At 56.1% G+C, this 16,054-nt stretch overlaps 6 protein-coding genes across 6 annotated transcripts; 2 read left to right on the forward strand and 4 right to left on the reverse strand.

The window, feature by feature from the left end:
- Positions 1-1,039: 1,039 nt before the first annotated feature.
- On the reverse strand, positions 1,040-2,569 carry BGZ61DRAFT_351804 (indoleamine 2,3-dioxygenase-like protein; the record flags this gene model as incomplete). The annotated part of the gene is made up of 2 exons (XM_046240362.1): positions 1,040-2,063; positions 2,121-2,569. The coding sequence occupies 2 exons, from the start codon at positions 2,567-2,569 to the stop codon at positions 1,040-1,042; spliced, it is 1,473 nt and encodes a 490-aa protein (XP_046104582.1).
- A 948-nt stretch (positions 2,570-3,517) lies between these two features.
- Positions 3,518-5,101, reverse strand: BGZ61DRAFT_477552 (uncharacterized protein; the record flags this gene model as incomplete). Its single annotated transcript, XM_046248916.1, has 2 exons — positions 3,518-4,006; positions 4,085-5,101. 2 exons carry the CDS (start codon positions 5,099-5,101, stop codon positions 3,518-3,520), a joined length of 1,506 nt encoding a protein of 501 aa, XP_046104583.1.
- A 736-nt stretch (positions 5,102-5,837) lies between these two features.
- BGZ61DRAFT_233617 (uncharacterized protein) lies at positions 5,838-6,535 on the reverse strand. The gene has a single exon (XM_046238240.1). The coding sequence runs from the start codon at positions 6,392-6,394 to the stop codon at positions 5,927-5,929; it is 468 nt and encodes a 155-aa protein (XP_046104584.1). The 5' UTR covers positions 6,395-6,535; the 3' UTR covers positions 5,838-5,926.
- A 1,306-nt stretch (positions 6,536-7,841) lies between these two features.
- On the forward strand, positions 7,842-9,103 carry BGZ61DRAFT_233655 (INO80 complex, subunit Ies4). Its single transcript, XM_046238241.1, has 2 exons — positions 7,842-8,419; positions 8,532-9,103. The coding sequence occupies exons 1-2, from the start codon at positions 7,995-7,997 to the stop codon at positions 8,938-8,940; spliced, it is 834 nt and encodes a 277-aa protein (XP_046104585.1). The 5' UTR covers positions 7,842-7,994; the 3' UTR covers positions 8,941-9,103.
- A 2,615-nt stretch (positions 9,104-11,718) lies between these two features.
- BGZ61DRAFT_493619 (concanavalin A-like lectin/glucanase domain-containing protein) lies at positions 11,719-13,761 on the forward strand (the record flags this gene model as incomplete). The annotated part of the gene is made up of 6 exons (XM_046250670.1): positions 11,719-12,206; positions 12,281-12,504; positions 12,565-12,692; positions 12,749-12,995; positions 13,051-13,548; positions 13,610-13,761. 6 exons carry the CDS (start codon positions 11,719-11,721, stop codon positions 13,759-13,761), a joined length of 1,737 nt encoding a protein of 578 aa, XP_046104586.1.
- A 723-nt stretch (positions 13,762-14,484) lies between these two features.
- Positions 14,485-15,505, reverse strand: BGZ61DRAFT_493620 (uncharacterized protein; the record flags this gene model as incomplete). Its single annotated transcript, XM_046250671.1, has 3 exons — positions 14,485-14,892; positions 14,966-15,211; positions 15,275-15,505. 3 exons carry the CDS (start codon positions 15,503-15,505, stop codon positions 14,485-14,487), a joined length of 885 nt encoding a protein of 294 aa, XP_046104587.1.
- Positions 15,506-16,054: the final 549 nt, after the last annotated feature.

The raw sequence follows: 16,054 nt of genomic DNA on the forward strand, positions 1-16,054 counted from the left end.
ATTCAGAAACGCCCGGGAGAGGTAAGAGTCTCCAACATTTTTCTTAACTGGACTAATGGTATATATAGTGTGGGAGCCATTAAACAGCAACGCTTCTGTACATACAAATTGGCCCTTATGTTGCACACTGGTAGTAGATAGACAACTTCCATAGATGGTAAGAGGAAGGGGTACGATATTGAGATTAATGATGCATTATTCTTGGGACTACAGGTATTCTGAACATCAGTGTGGGACCACTCGACGAAGCTAGTAAATCGTTGCCTGGGTATTGTACCCAGGTAGGACCAACAAATACCGCAGGTAGTCGGAAACGGGTAAACAATTACAGACCAACAACATCAACCTGCTGTAGCATAGGAACACCAGAGGTCCCCACAAGAGTGCTAACAAGGCATCGAGGTTCTTTTCCTCTTTCATGAGGCGAATTCGGCAGGCGAGCATGAAAGGTTTTGGTGAATCTGAGTGGTTGTTCAAGTGTGCCACAAGTAGGGATGAAGTTATAAAGCCGTCCGGGTTTCCAACTTGATGTAGATTACCTTCCCCCTTCCTCCTCCATCTTAGACATCTTACGTTTGAGGTGAGCAAACATCTTTCTCCATCTATCTTCGTCTCAAAATTTGGTGTTAGTATAATCGCTCGACCTGGGAGGATTGTGGCAGGATATACTTGGACCTATGGGTGTGTAAGGGTTTGTGCGAAGCTATTCTTGAGCAACTGCGGCTGTTGGAGATTTCACAACGTATGAACAGCAGGCATGGATAGTAGGATGACTACTGTGGTAGAAAGGTATATGAATAGAATAGCGTTCCTCTATATTCCCTGCCAGTTTTATTTAAAAAAAAAACACATCATCCGTGAAATGGATTTGGTTCATTCTTAATTACGGATTAGGCACTTGGCCAGGCCACCCCCAATCGACTTACACGTACTTCACCACGAACACAACAGCATAATTTGGTTCAACGCACTTTTATTCCTATCCTTGCTAACTTCGAAATCACTCCCAGATTTTCCCACCAGGTCCCCCAGCCCCTCCTTACGGCCGAGTGACTCCCCGCTCTGCACAGTACTTGTCCACTTCCTTGCGCAGCGTTTCCTGCTGCCGCAGAGCCGCATCCATGATATCCTCGCACACCTTGCCCAACCCACGAGAGTCGGCCGTCTTGCCCGCCCCGTCGACGCTGACCATCTCTTTTAGCACCGCCTCCAGTTGGTTGGGCAGCCAGGTCACAATGGGGCTGCCGCCCGTGGCAGTCGGGTGCGACGTGCGCTTCAGGATGTACTCGCGCGCAAAGCACCAGTGGCGCCAGCGGAAGTCGCGCACCTGGTTGAGGATCTGCAGCCACAAGCTGATGGACTCGCGGCGCAGGTCACGCTCCTCGTCGGACCCGTTGATAGAGTGGCGGCCCAGCGCGTAGTTCTTCAGGTCCAGCTCCAGCGAGCGCTCCTTGACGTGCAGCAGGAAGCCCTTGTGGTTGCTGGGCCGGTACTCGCGGAAGTCGCGCAGGATCTCCGTCAGTGGCGTGTTGGGCATGGGAACCTGGAGGAGGTTGTCCATGAGCGGCACGATGGAGTCGTTGGCGCCGCTCTCGCCGCGGAAGGACATGGGCTTGTTGTCGTTGATGCCCTCGTACACCACGCCGTCGGGGAACATAGACTGCGACGTGATGCCGAAGATGAAGGTACGGAAGCTGGTGTACTCCATCGGCTTCGACTTGGACCACATAGTCTCCATGACGCTGTTGATCTTCGTCAGAGCACCTAGGATCATCGACATGCCCTCATTAAAGTTGGTGCGTCGTGCTACGGGGTTGGTGTTGGAGGTGTCAGAGGCAGCATCCAGCGCCTTGACGGTCCCCCCCACCAATGGGCCGGAGTTCTTGACCATGTCAATGTGCACGAGGACGAAGCCGGCCTCTGATGAAGTAGGGTTCAGGCCATTCTCAAAGGCTCTGATCAACCGAAGGTTGGAGTACTCCATGCCGGCAGCAGGGTCGACCAGGCGGTAGTTGAACAGGGCGTATGAGCCAGCATACTCCATGAAGGGCTTGAAGCCACAGCTAGGATGTGTTAGGCCCATTGATCTTGCATAGCACAGACAAATATGGGAGACTTACATCTCAGCACATCGAGCGATAGGATGCGCGATCTGGGCAGGCAAGACCTGTCGACCAAGGCCATAGGGCTCGCCCTTGATGAACCGGTGATGACAAGGCTCAAGCAAGTAGGCCGATGCAAGGAATGAGTAGTCACGGTACAAGGCATTCTGAAGGGGGAGGTTATCCTTGTACAAGTCGACGGCTTCGGTCAGGTTGGGTAGCTCGTTATCAACCACCTCGCCGAGCTTGTACTGGGCAAGTAGACCAGGTTCCCCTGAGGCCGTCGTGACAGGCATCCGTTGGAGGATATCCTCAAAGGCATCAAACTCCTTTGGCAGGGTCACGATAGGGTCCATTCGAGGAAGAAATCCCCTTGTCGTGGACACCATAAAGGCTGGAAGGGTCGTGTCGTCCGGACGAGTGTCGTCCAGGACACGGAAAGGGGGAGTGCTACCAAGAGAACCCATGTTGTCAAGGCAGGAGGAGAGGTAAATGGATATCGAAAAAGAAACGAAGTGTGATTGTTGTTGTGCGAGTTGTGGTTGTGATGGTCTCTGGTTTCCTGTTCAAACTCTGGGATCTCGTCGCCGCCTAAGTACCCTGTGGCCGGAATCGATTCCGGCCACGCAGGCGGGGATGCGATGAGGGCGAACAGCGCCATCGGCACTTGTTATCTTGCCTAAGCACGTTTGAAGCAGGTCACGAGCACCTATCTCCCGTGAAACGTAACAGAAATGCAGTCGATAGCCCGGGACTGCCGTGCATCGCTGCGGGCGCTCGTATCATGACAAACGCAAACGGTGTTGAGGGCATCGTGGTTCAGGAGTCGGCATATTGGGATGGTTAGTTGTAGGTTTCGCTTTACATGTCTTTAAAACCGGCCTAGATTGCGGATATCGACCTAGAAATAGGGGTTAGTATAAACATCAACGACGGCAATCGCGAGCTAAAGTCGTCGCCGATGCTCAAAAGAAGGCGGCGGTGATGATGTTGGGTCGCTGATTGTGAAATTGTGGTGGGTGGCCGGCGCACTTAAAGGATCTGGCCCCACTTGGTGCCGAATCTGACCGGCCACCGGTGGGTCTAGTGGCCGGAATGGTTCCGGCCACAACACCACACCGGCGCCGGGCCAGTCCACGGCCTCATATTCGAGATCAATGCGGCAATATTGGAGCCGGCCGGAAGAGATCTGGATTGCGTTTATCTGGGGGAGGGTCCGGCCTCGGGCTGCCCGCGTCTGCCCCCTGCTACAAGTCACCAGGTCAAGCCAAACAGAAGGAAGCAATTTGTCGTTGAGCGGTCCAATCTCATTCCTATCGTTATTCCTTCGTACGTAACCGTTTCCATGCCCCTGCTACCCAAGCCGTAATATTCACAAATGCGGTTGCAGCAACCGAATCCAATCCTTCCCCCACTCAGAACGTCCCCTCCCCCACACTGGTCGTCGGCTTTGATAAGGTCTTGAAGCCGCTGAGCGGAGCTCCGTCGGCAGTTGTGTTTGAATTGAGAACCCTCATCACCGGCGTGCGCATCGACGGTGTCTCTGACGTGTCTCCGATCTTCAGGTTAGGTGTTGCCGTCGTATTGGTCATCAACCCTGCACCCAACGGAGTTTTGACGCTAGGTAGAGGGAGGTAAAGAAACCTTGTGCGTGTCGTTGTCATGGTCACAGTAGACTCCCTCGTGTTGGTCGATGTTAACACTGTAGTGCTGAACTGCTGGAATTCCTCAAAGGCAGTTTGTTCCGCTGATGCCGATCCCGCCCCCAGAACCACGTCCATAGGTGCAGGGAGGGATGCTGGAGTTGTGATCTGAGGTGAACCTTCGGCCCCGGCCATGGTACTCGAAGTTCGAACGCCCTGATTAAGGTCTGACAGAATCGGAGGGGTCATCGCCGAGGAGACCTGTTCTAGAGCATCTATAGTGGCACTGGTCCCTGTTGCGCAGTTATAATCTCGACGGAGAGGGTTAGGATCACTTACCTGGCGTGCGGCTTGGCAGTGAGTGACCCCAGCGCTGGGGTCTTCTGTCTGCTCTGTCGAATCTTGGGTGGAGCTCAGAGGGTTTGACTCTCCGGGCGTTCCTTGGAGCTTTTCTTCGGTCGGTGCTGTAAAATTCTGGGTAGAGCTGGTGGGCCCGGGTTCTTCGGATGAGTTCTGGAAACCTTCCTCGGCCTGTTCTGTCGAACCCTGCGTAGAGCTGGGGGATCCCGACTCCTTGGGCAAGTCCAACGACACTCCTTCGATTTGCTCTATTAAATCCTGGGCAGAGCTGGTGGGTCCCAACTCTTCAGTCTGTTCTGTCGAAGTCTGGGTGTAGCTGGCGGTCGCCGACTCCTCGGGTAGGTCCAACGGCTCTTCGGTCAACTCTACGGACCCTTCTGTTGAACTTTGGGTAGAGCTCGCTGACCCCGACTCTTCGGGTGAGTCCAACGACTCCTCGGGTAAATCCAACGACTCTTCGGGCAAGTCTAAGGACTCTTCGTCGATCTCTGCTGTTGAGCTTTGGGCAGGGTTGACTGATGCTGACTGCCCAGGTGGCCCTTGGGACTCTGTCTCGGATGTTTCTAAGAAGGCACCACCAACCACCGTGCTTGATGGTGTTTGGGGTTCTTGACTAGATTGTCCAGCTGGGTCGCTCTGGGATTGGCTTTCGGGTTGGGTTGTGGGTGTAGAGGTTTCGGAATCGGATGGCAGCATCCCAGTGACTTTATCTCGAAGAACATCGATCTGGTCCAAAAGGCTGTATAGCTCCATTTCAGGAACTTCAACCATGACCTCCCGTTCCTCAACCAGTCTCCTCACAAGACTCAGTGTTTGATAGAAGGGAGAGTTGCCATCGCGGCGGTTCGTGACGTGCCTCTCCTCGAGCGTCGACTTTGCTGTATGCTCGCTCAGATGTAAGGATGGGACCCCGGATAAGAAAAGAGACCCCTCGACTCCGGGGAGGTCGAGAGGGAAGTGGACGGCGATGGTAAGAAAATGGTGGAGGCGAACCATTGTGTCGAGTTGGAAAAATGGGAAACAATGGGGGATGTCCTACTCTGAGCATTGTGACCCGTCTGCTCGAGTAGATATATCTCTTTCCCAAGATCTTAGACGTCGCATGGAGCAACGCATTCCAGCCATTGTGCCGGCAACGGGCTGCATCACCGTGTCTCATGCCCGTTGTGAGGCAGCGCTTGCTGGTTCAGGTCGCGGACGAGTGCGGTCATTCCATTCCCGCATACCACGCTTGTGATAAGCATCATCCGGGTTTGTAGCAAAGGGACTTGTCGTAGGCGGGGGGATGTGAGCCGCTGATTGAGCGAGTTAGATGCAGTTAAATGGCACGCTGAGAGCGAGTTACGGTGGGCTTATGATGCTAAGTGGTTCAGCCAAGCGTTGTGACGTTGAGCCTGGCCACGCAAAGTGATGATGCGCTTGTGTCGGAAAATCACAGGCTAGGGACGCTGGTGGAATGGATGCGACGAGGTCATGCGACGGAATTTCACGTTGGGATGGTGTTGCACAGGTTTTGTTTTGCCTAGCTGCATCCAACAGGGACGAGGAAGCCCTTGTCGATATCGCACGGGGGCTATCAGTTACGAGGCAGCGTCGTATCTACGATGGAAAATTCAGGTTGAAACCAGAACGAGAGGAGTAGTCTAGTCCACGCCGTGGGCCGATAAATTTCAGCCAGACTCCTCTGTATCCCTAGTTGGCGTTGGCGGGGCGGAAATATAGAAATGCTGCGGGCATGCGGCGGGAGTTCCATGAGAATCGCTGGCAAAGTGCACATAAGCCTCGGTGCAGCTTGGTCACGGCGGCGGGTACATTAGCAGCTCACAGCCAAGGTTCTGGATCGTGACGAAATATGCGCAGTCGAGACTTTTTTGGGGTTTCTGATGAGTGGGTTGGACTACCCGGGATCATCGGGGGGATCGGGTTGGCAGGGGATGCGCTGAGTACTACCGCACGGAGTAAAAAGTAGATGCTGCTGGGGATGGATGATGCGGATGGCTTGCCCAGTCTGCCCGGTGTGCTCGGCTGGTCAGTAGTTCTTACTGGCGGCGGATCTGAGGCCATCCATGGGAGAAGATGCGAGGGGGGCTCCTCTCGTTTCTTTTGGCCCCCTCGCCCAGCGTCAATAGCCCCGTTGCTTTGTTGCCTCCTGCATCCTGGGCGGTCGGTGTTGCGTGGGAGGAGTAGGCAGCGGCATGGCAACAAGATGGCGCCTGTGAAGGCAGAGCGGGCTGACGATGTGTACCGCCTTGGGGCAGCTTTGGTGGATCTAGACCGTCCGTCCCCCATCCACAGTGAGTGATGGATTGGATCAGGATTGGTGATGGATGGGGGATGGATGAGACATGAGACAAGAGACGATGGGCAGTGGGCAGGATTGGCTTGGCCGGGTAGGGCTTGGTTCTGCTCGATTCTCCTTGGTGGGAGATGATGACTCGCGGATGCGGGAGCTGGTGCGGTGCGGTGCTGGGCGAGTTTCCTCCAGGTTCCGTGCTGTGGCGATTGTGATTAATCAGGGAGCGGCCGTCCTGGGTGGTGCGCCTCGGGTCTTGAAATCTTGCACTTCATCAATCAGGTCGGTGAAGTCCGCCACGGCAAACCAGGCAGGGGGCCGCCTCCATCTCGGTTTTCGCTCGCCATTGTCGGCTTAGAAGTCAGGCTGTCACGATAGGCAGCGTGACCGCCCTTCCGCACTACACGGGGAAGTGAGGGAGGGGTTTTCCGTCCGCGTCTCGGTCGCTTTCTCAGACTCTCGCGTGAGCATCCCCAGCCGGGAACGTGGACCATGGATGGACTGGCGCCCAGGGTGGGAGGGAGGGTCCTGTGAATCCCTCCGTTACTGCCCTGTCGTATTGTGTTTTGTGTGTCTTGTTGTCCTGTTGTCCTGTTGTTGTCCCTCAAGCCTGCACGGGAGGAACCATCCTTTGCTCGCCGAGCAGTGCCCCCGTCACTCGCTGTCAGCCCCAGCTCAGCCGCGGTGGGCGACGGTGTCTGATTGACTGCGGGTGGTGATGGAGCCGCAGAAGCAAAGGGTGAGATGAAGAGGGAGAACGGGCGGTTCCCTCATCAAAAGGTACGTACCGCTCAGCCGAAAGGGGCACGCTCAGTGGCTGGCTGGCCTGGTGGACCCTGGACCCAAAGGGTTTCCCGTTGTCGAGGCAGGCCCGGCAGGTACATGCATACACTATGGGAGTTAGTACTATGCGGGTGTAGACCTCCCCAGACGCACTCATAACTGCATAACCTGGCACGCGCTAAGCCGTTCCGGGACACGCGCCCAGCGTCACGTCTGCGCCGCCGGTCTGGTCTGGTCTGGGGATTTTCTGAGTCCCTCTCTGCGTCGGTTGCCAGTGCCAGTGCGAGCACGTACGTACGAACAAGAACCTTTACCAACCGATTTTTGTTGTGCGCCGCCTCCAGGCCCCAAAATGAAAATCACAATGAGACCAAGGCCCCAAAACCTACAAGACACGACGCCCACCCCCGTGCTTCCACTTTTCCCTCATCATCCCCATCCCGATCCCTCCAGCGCTCCATCGCCCTGCTCCCATCACCACGACGCCGCCGTGCAAATCCGCCATGACCATCGCCAACGCCAACTACTAACAAATCTCCCGCTCCGCTCCACGCAAGCCCCCCAAGCCCACCACCCCTGACCACACCGGATCACCAGCCTTAGGCCCTTTGCCGCCTCTCCCGTCACCAGCTCATCCCCAAAAACTCCCGCAGACCGCTGACCCGCGTCCGCCTCTTCCTCCTTCATCATCACCATCGCCTCCCATCATCACCACCTCACCACCAACCCTGCTCGCCGCCTCACCACACTGCCGTAATCAACCCCCGAATCCCTTCGCCTCTGTCGCTGCCGCTGCACCCTACCACCAGCGCCATGGCTCCTCAAGCCAAGTCCACCGACGGCCGTCGCAAGTCTGGCAGCAAGTCTGGCTTGCTCGTCACTCTCAACGTCTCGCCTGCCAAGTTACGCGAGATTTTCGGCCTCGAGCCCCAACCCGTCAAGGAAGAGTCCCCCGAAAAGGACATCAAGGAGAACACCAACTCGCCCGTCCCCGACGCCCCGGCCGCGCAGCCAGCTACTAGTGGTTCCAACGCCGACAATGCGTCCGACTCCAACGCTGCAACTCCAGCCGCCGAAGGCACCAACGGCGAAGGCACTCCTGCGCCGTCTGCCATGGGTCCTCCCACAGATGGCCCCAAGAAGAAGGGCGTCAAGCGATCGGCACCCAATGGCAACGGCACGATCGATGGTGTTCCCAAGCCTCGAGGAAAGCCCGGCCCCAAGAAGAAGCCGCGACTGTAAGTCACCCATCTTCCCTCAGAACCTTGAGAACTTCCCCACCCTGCACGCTTCTTCCTGCCACTGTACCATGGTTCAGTCCAGTTCAATCATGCTGACAATTACATCCAGGGAGGACGGCACGATCGATCACGCCAGCGCCGCCAACCGAGGAGGTGCTGGTCACAAGCTTGGTCCCAAGGCAAACCAGGGTGCCATCAACGCCGGCCTGCGCGCACTCGACCGCTCCGGCAAGCCCTGTCGCAAATGGGCCAAGGGCGGCTTCACTCTCAAGAGCTTTACTGGCGTCGTTTGGGAGATTCCACGCTGGACAGCGCCTCAGAAGAACAGTGTTGAGTCTGGCACCGAGGACTCGACGACGATTCCTTCCGCCGACAGCAGCAGCAAGGAGAACAAGGAGAATGGACAAGAGGGAAACAGCGCCAGCAACAGCAACGTCGCCGGTGACGTTGAGATGCAGAGCGCCCCCAGCATCAACGATTCCTCGCCTGCGCCAATGGCCATCGCTGCGGCTTCATAATGATGAGCCTTCAACCCGGCTTCTTGGCGTCCTCATCTAAGTAGGACTGACCTATTGTATAAGGCCCATGACGGTGTTTCAGCATAACACAGAGTTGGCGCTCGACCCTCTAAAGGGACGAGGCCATTTCTCTCTAGACTCTAGTGCAGAGAGAGGGCGTCTGGTTTGGCAATTTTGATTTTTTTTCTTGCGACGTTGATGTCGCAGGCGTTTTAAGGAACAACAGGCAAGGTACACTGTCAAAAAGGATGGCACATAAGGGAGTATCGGGTTCATTGGGAGCGGTCATACTCTGTACAATTATTATTATTAGGATGATTCTAGGCTAGACGGATCTGGGAGACTTGAAAATGGATTGAGTCTTAAACATGAACGGAGCTCTCGAATTAATCGTGTGAGATGAGGCATGCGCTGTACGGTGGCGAGGTTGGGTTGTCCCAGCGCAGACAGAGATTGTCGCAGAGTGCCAAGGGCGAGGTGGCATCAGCGGTTCTCGAGTCGCGGCCGGCAACCGAGCCACACCGACGGTTGTGGTGAAAAATTCCCGCTCTGAAGAATCCCGAAACAAGTGGTAGCCATACCAACTCAGGAACCCGACCATGTCACTTCAACTCTCCCTTGCGCCGTCCCCCGGTTGACGCCGGCCGGGTTAGGCACAAGCAGATGCAACCTGGCCGTCCCCGCAGCACCGCGGGATTTGCTTGAGGATGTGGGCATTCAGGATCGATCAGCTGGGCTGGCGGCGCGCGGGTTGGGATGCCCAATGGCCGCATTTGTGGATACTTGGATCATGAGGAGTCGCGGTCTCGATGTCGCTGGGAGGTAGGTGGTCTGTGGTTGGGGCTGTGCTTAGTCATCCAACCTGAGGCGGCTGCGCTGGGCTTCAGGCCAAGCTTACCTAGACGGTGGCTCGTGACTTCATGGTGACAGAACGGGCGGAAGTACTCCCAGCCCAAGAGGTACTCTTGCATCAAGCCAATCCTGCAGGCAGCTCACGTAGGAGGTGCGGGAACGGGTACCTGGCTCGGAGCGAGCAGCTGGTGACTGGACAGAAGGGAAGGCAAACAGGTCAACGAAATGCTAAATCATGGCCTCAGCGTCAAGTCGTCATGCGTCGTCCGTCTACTCAAGCGTCTCATCATGTTCGGCAAGCTGGCGCCCAAGGCCAGTGGTCAACGAGGGGTGCTGAGAAACTGGCCTGATCAGCGGGCATTGTGTGTATCATCTCGAGCCCAATCCAGCGACAAGGCGCGTTGGCTCTTCATATCTCGCCTCTTACATGGATGGTAACCCACTCGGCGATAGTAGCCGTCCTATGTAGGCACATCCGGACGGTGCCAACGGAGGGAGGGGACGGAGAGAGCACGTATGGCACATGGCGGGAGGATCCTCAGGCAGAGATCATCCGAGAGCGTACCTACCACCTACCTTACCTTGGATAGGCACTCCCAATGTAATGGTGCGCAGTCTATTCCGGCAATGTGACACCTAAGACGGACCTCTATGCAGTCCCTCCAGCATGTTGGTTGGGATCTGGCTGGGAAAGGCTACCTACCTAGGCGAGGACCCTTCGAGTTAATGAGCACCTATTACACTACGTACAGTAGCGGGTCTCAGCACCTGGGCCAGCGATGGTAAGTCGCAGCGAACAGCAAGCGGTAGGCTTGGTTTGGGTGTGAATTGACCTCGTGATGCCCATGATAGCAGTGGACGACTCCAGTCGCTCTTCTCAGCGGGGTGAGACTCCCCCGATTGCGCTGCACCGCTGCACCGGTGCCTGCTACAGCACTAGCCGGACTTGGGGCCGCTGGAGAGTCGCCAACGGCACTGAATCAATCGCTAATCGCCCCTCTCTCTAGTGGATGTCCCTCTGGTGGATGTCCCCCGGAGACACCCGTCGTCGCCAGAGGAGTGAGAGGCATTTGCAAGCGTCATATTCTCTGCCATCGTCGCCTTCGCCTTCTCCTCACATTCGTTGGTTTTAGTCACTCTATTTCATACCTCACTATTCCGGCGAAGCGTTCGTCATCCTTCAGCGATAAGTTGAGTGGTGCTTGGATGAATGCGCAACGAAAGCGGGTCACCGTCTGTGTAGTGACGGCACCTTAACGGAACCACCTCCACCCCATCCGCCCTCCGTTCTCCGCCTCCGCTCTGCTCTGCCAACCGCCAACCGCCAACCACTCGTTGATTAACGCCATCTCTTGGATTCGTCTCCCTCCTCGACACTCACGCTGCTCTCTCTCCGCCCCTCGACCGTTTTTCTGCCTGCTCTCTCGTCATCGCCCGAGCTGGTCCTCGCCGAATAAGCACCTCGACCCCGGTGGTGCCCGCCGCAACTGAAGGCTCCTGGACAAGAAGCACATACTTGGGAGCTCCCTCCCCAGAGCAGCTTCGCCAGCCTGTACGTCTTGTTGCAGGCAAGCACCATCTATACCCTAGCCCACACCCTCGACTATGTCTGGGCCCTACCAACACGGCTCCTCAGGTTTCCAAGAACCCTCTTCGCCCCCAGCCCCGTCCGCTCGCACCACCGGCCGCTATCCCTCCCCATACAGCTCCGTCGCCTCCGTCGCCTCCGTCGGGGCAGCTGCCAACTTCTACTCGCATCCGTCTCGCACGTCGGTCCTCAACTCGGCCGGCGACCTAAACCTCGGGGGCTCGACAGGACTAGGAGGCCTGGGACTCATTAACAACGTCAATATGGAGGGTGCTGAGCTTGTGGCCGAGGCCCGGGTGTGGAGGGGTGGCTTACCGTCCTTTTCGCGGGCCTTCAACATGTTGATGACTGCCGACCCCGCCGATGGCTCTGCGCAGAACGATGAGGAGATATTCTTCATTCCCTCGTACCTAGCAGGCTCGACATACGTCCAGAAGCTCGAGGAGGCACACAGGTCCAAGCTCCAGGCGCGCGAATCGACCCGAACATCGGCCAGCGGGCTCTCTCCAAGTCTGACCACTTTCAACCCTAATCAACACCCTCTTCCTCCGGGCTCTCATCGAGGCATGTCGCACACTGTCATCGAGCGGCCTCCAGTTTTTGAAGAGGATGAGTCCTTGGCCCCTCTGCCCTCGAAATGGAACAAGGATGACCAATGGGGCGGCATCGAGATCCAACCCGACGGCTTGAGCATCAAGTATGTCGGGCCCAAGAACCAGCACGACCGCGACCACGAGGCATGCGCCGTTCGCGCCGACCATTATATGCCCCTTCAGTGTGGGGTTTATTACTATGAAGTGCAGATACTATCTGCCAAGCGAGACGAGTATGTCGAATCAGGCGATGCCATCGCTGAGCACTCATGGCATGATAAGGACTTTGATGCTGACGAACAACAAGTGCGACTATAGGTATCGGCTTTTCGACAAAGACGGCGACTCTATCACGTCCCATAGGTTGGGAACCAGAGGCGTGGGGTTATCATGGTGACGACGGGCGATGTTTCACGGGCCAGAATATTGGACGCCACTACGGTCCGCGCTATAACACTGGCGACGTGATCGGATGCGGCGTCAACTTCCGGAATTACACTGCCTTCTTCACCAAGAATGGAGTCAAGATTGGTGGGTCTATTCATGGGTCCATCGATGCTCTGCTCGCAGATGTGCTAACATCTCACCTAGGAACCGCCTTTCATGATGTCATCCGGGGCAAGTTGCATCCAGCCATCAGCTTGAAAAAGCCTGGGGAATACATTCGAGCCAATTTTGGACAAAGCCCATTTGTGTACAACATTGATGACTTGATGCGGGTACGTGTTGCGGAGCTCACTCAACCTCAAGGTGGTCTCACTAACCCCTCAATTAGGAAGAGCGTGAGAAGGTTCAAAAGGAAATCGAGGCTACAGAAACGTCAACGCTGGTGCCAGGAATGAATGAGACAGATCTCATCCAGGCTCTCGTCCTTCAATTCCTCCAACATGACGGCTACGTAGAGACAGCGCGGGCTTTTGCACAGGATATGAAGGTCCAAAAGGAGGCTCTGAATATCGACCCCAACGTCAAAGTCGACGGCCTCAATATCAGGGACGATGAGGATGCCAACAATCGACAACGTGAGTTCCTTTTGCTTACTCGTTGTGTGCGATTTCCTTTTATAACACGATGCAGGTATACGAAAAGCTATCCTAGAAGGCGATATCGATCGAGCTCTCAAGTATACAAATGCATACTACCCTCACGTTCTACAGGATAATGAGCATGTCGACTTCAGGTTACGGTGTCGGAGATTTATTGAGATGGTGCGAAAAGCAGCACAACTCAACATGCTCAACGATTCGAAGAAAAGCAACGGGCATGCCACTGAGGCGCCCCACGACATGGATCTGGACATGAATGGTAGCGAAAGTACTGTCTGGGCCACCCTGGGCGCCGATGCTGTTGAGAACTCGGCTGAGCTAGCTGAACTGGAGCGTACCATGCTCGAGTACGGTCAGTCGCTGCAGGCCAAGTATAGAGATGACCCACGGAAAGAGGTCGAGAAGGCGCTCAACGAAATCTGGGCCCTGGTGGCGTACCGAAATCCTCTGAAGGAGCCGCAGGTTAGCCACCTGCTGGATAGAAAGGGACGAGTTGCCGTGGCGGAGGAGCTTAACTCGGCCATCCTTTGTAAGTTTTCCACGATACACTAACCCCATGTGTTATTGACGGTATTCTAACGCCTGAACAGTGTCTCTCGGCAAATCCTCTCGCGCGTCCTTAGAGAAGTTGTACGCCCAGACCAGTGTTCTGCTCGAGGACCTTCGCCAGGACGGCGGCGAGGGTGCCTTTGTGTCTGTCGATGACGCCATGGAAGATATTCCCCGGTCGACACAAATCTAACACCCTCGTGAATTAGGGTATCGTTTGGGCTTGCTCAATCTTCGGTGTTTTGTGTCGCATATGATGAATTCGGTTCATACCTCGGCGTTTGGCAGGTTGCTGATCTAAGGGGGCGCTTTTCCCCTTTCACTCTCGAATTACCCCCTCTGCTGCATCTTGGTGGTTTAGGTCTCGGTGTGATAGGCGTTGACAGCCGCGGTTGCTCCTCTTTCCATCCATCACTACTCTCCTCCTTTGTTCCTGCGTTTTTTATCTTGCGGCCTCTTTTCCATCACATCGTGTTTTTTTAGTTTTCCTGGGCAACTTGTATGTGAAGGCCTACTAGGTCGTGCAGTAAGCGAGGGGCTTTATAGATGTGGTTAAAGGGCCCGGGTGGGTTTCGCAAGATGATCAGAGCAACGCACCCCCTGGAGATGAAGATAGGAAAGAATATCATGTAGGCCCAGCACATAGAACAGAGTCAGATATCGAGGTCGAGAAATAATCATTTCGAGGCGACCATTCGCTGATTCAATTCAAAAGCGCCGTGATGCTGTTTGGTGGCTCTTGACCCACCATTTACTCCCCAGTAGTGGAGTTGCTTCCGTCTATGTTGGTGTTCCGTCAACTGTTTCCTAGTTGATGTGTTACAATATGCTTTTATTATACATGCACCCCTTTGTCCCCCTTTGTCCCCCCAGCCCAGTTCCCCATACATCTTCTATATCGATACATTCCTCCCTTTTACTGTGCCTTCTCGCCCCAGCACCGCTCATATAACCTGTTACGATGTCTCCTCAAATTGTGCAACCCGTCAAGACACCCGGCCAGCGCGGTATCGCGCCAGGCCAGCGCATCATCGAGCATGAGGTAGGTGTATGCAAACACATCGGCGTCGAACAGTCCCGGCCCGGAGGCGCCAAAGAACCAGTTATCGTCGGCGAGGATGGCGGAGAGCGAGCGCAGGGCGGCGGCGGCGTCGGCGTAGAGTTGCGGTGGGGATATGTGCGTGCATCGGGTGGTCTTGAGGATCTCGGAGGTAGCGGCGGCGTGGAGGGTATGGTGTAGGGACGCTCGCAGGAGGGCCGAGGACGGGAGGTAGAGGTTTGTGAGTAGGGGGGCGTTGGCAGGGATGAGGTAGAGGGCATGGAGCTGTGAGTATGTTAGAAATTTGCCCTTGCACGACTCAATTGCGTCAGGAAGAGGCAATTGGAGTTTAACATACCCAGGCCGGACGGATATTCTGTGTCAGGAGGGCTTGGTAGGCTTCGAGGCGTGGGGAGGTGACGTCGGGGAGCTCGCGGGCCGTATGCTCAAGGGCATATTTGTAGATCTTTTCGCCGGTCAGGGGCACAGGAGGCCGTTGGGATGACGACGAAGGCGGGAGCAAGAATGGCAGTGCGCCAGAGGGAGAGGCATGGTTGTTCGAAGGCACAATATCTACATCGACTCCTGCAATCCTCAAGAGAGTCTGTATTTGTAGGCAACATCAGCACTCGGGGCTAACTGGAAGTGGGTGGAGAGGACCACACACCTGCCACTTGAGACACGAAGGATTGAAACTCGGTAGGCCATGAGGCGCATCATCATCGGCGATGAAGACATAGAGGGCCGGTCGAGTGCGAGTTGCGGCTGGGGAGCGTACGGGGAGGGCTTCGGGGCCGTAGACACGGAGGGGGAAGATATCGAAAAGGCCACGGACAGGGGCCGGGACGGCGAACCAGCCGGGGCGAGAAGCGGCAGGAGGGGTAGCGGCGGCGGCCATTGGAGGAGAAGGAGAGAAGGACAGAAGGACAGAAGGAGCGTGTGTATGGCGCGCGTGCGCCGTGGGAGTCTCGCGGGGGGCGGTCGGTCGCGCGGCGGGGGGTGGATGCGATGCGATGCGATGCCGACGGAGCTCGGAGGTGTGGTTGAGCTTGTGATGGGAAGCTTCAGTGGCGGCTCGCGTGCAGTGGACCGGAACGCGGCCAAACCCCGGGCTCGTTCGGACGGGGGTACGTACCTCGAGGCTTGGACCCTGAATTGCCTCGACGGAAGAAATACTCCACCGAGGGCCACACCGGGCGAGAGCTGCCACGGATGCCACAGGCGGCTACAGCGGTCATTGGAGAGGGGGGTTAAAAGTGCCGAAATCGGTAATACTGTTCTGGTCCAGCCGAAGACATTGTGTATTCCACGTGGGCAGACGTTCTAGGGCCGTGGTTCTGGTCTCGTGGGATCCTTAGTCTGTGGGGAAGTGTTTACAGTCTTGTCATGATGGGGTTATGTCCGATCTGGGGATGAGCAATAGGAGGCGAAACTTTGGCTCTACGGC

Source organism: Ilyonectria robusta (assembly GCF_021365365.1).
Source record: "Ilyonectria robusta strain PMI_751 chromosome Unknown BGZ61scaffold_9, whole genome shotgun sequence".
NCBI lineage: Eukaryota > Fungi > Ascomycota > Sordariomycetes > Hypocreales > Nectriaceae > Ilyonectria > Ilyonectria robusta.

Bases quoted from the DNA above. Each gene is read 5' to 3' on its own strand.
- BGZ61DRAFT_233617 (XM_046238240.1), bottom strand. From the start codon at position 6,394: ATGGGGGACGGACGGTCTAGATCCACCAAAGCTGCCCCAAGGCGGTAC.
- BGZ61DRAFT_233655 (XM_046238241.1), top strand. From the start codon at position 7,995: ATGGCTCCTCAAGCCAAGTCCACCGACGGCCGTCGCAAGTCTGGCAGC. The intron at 8,420-8,531 runs GTAAGTCACCCA...AATTACATCCAG, and splicing joins CCCAAGAAGAAGCCGCGACT to GGAGGACGGCACGATCGATC.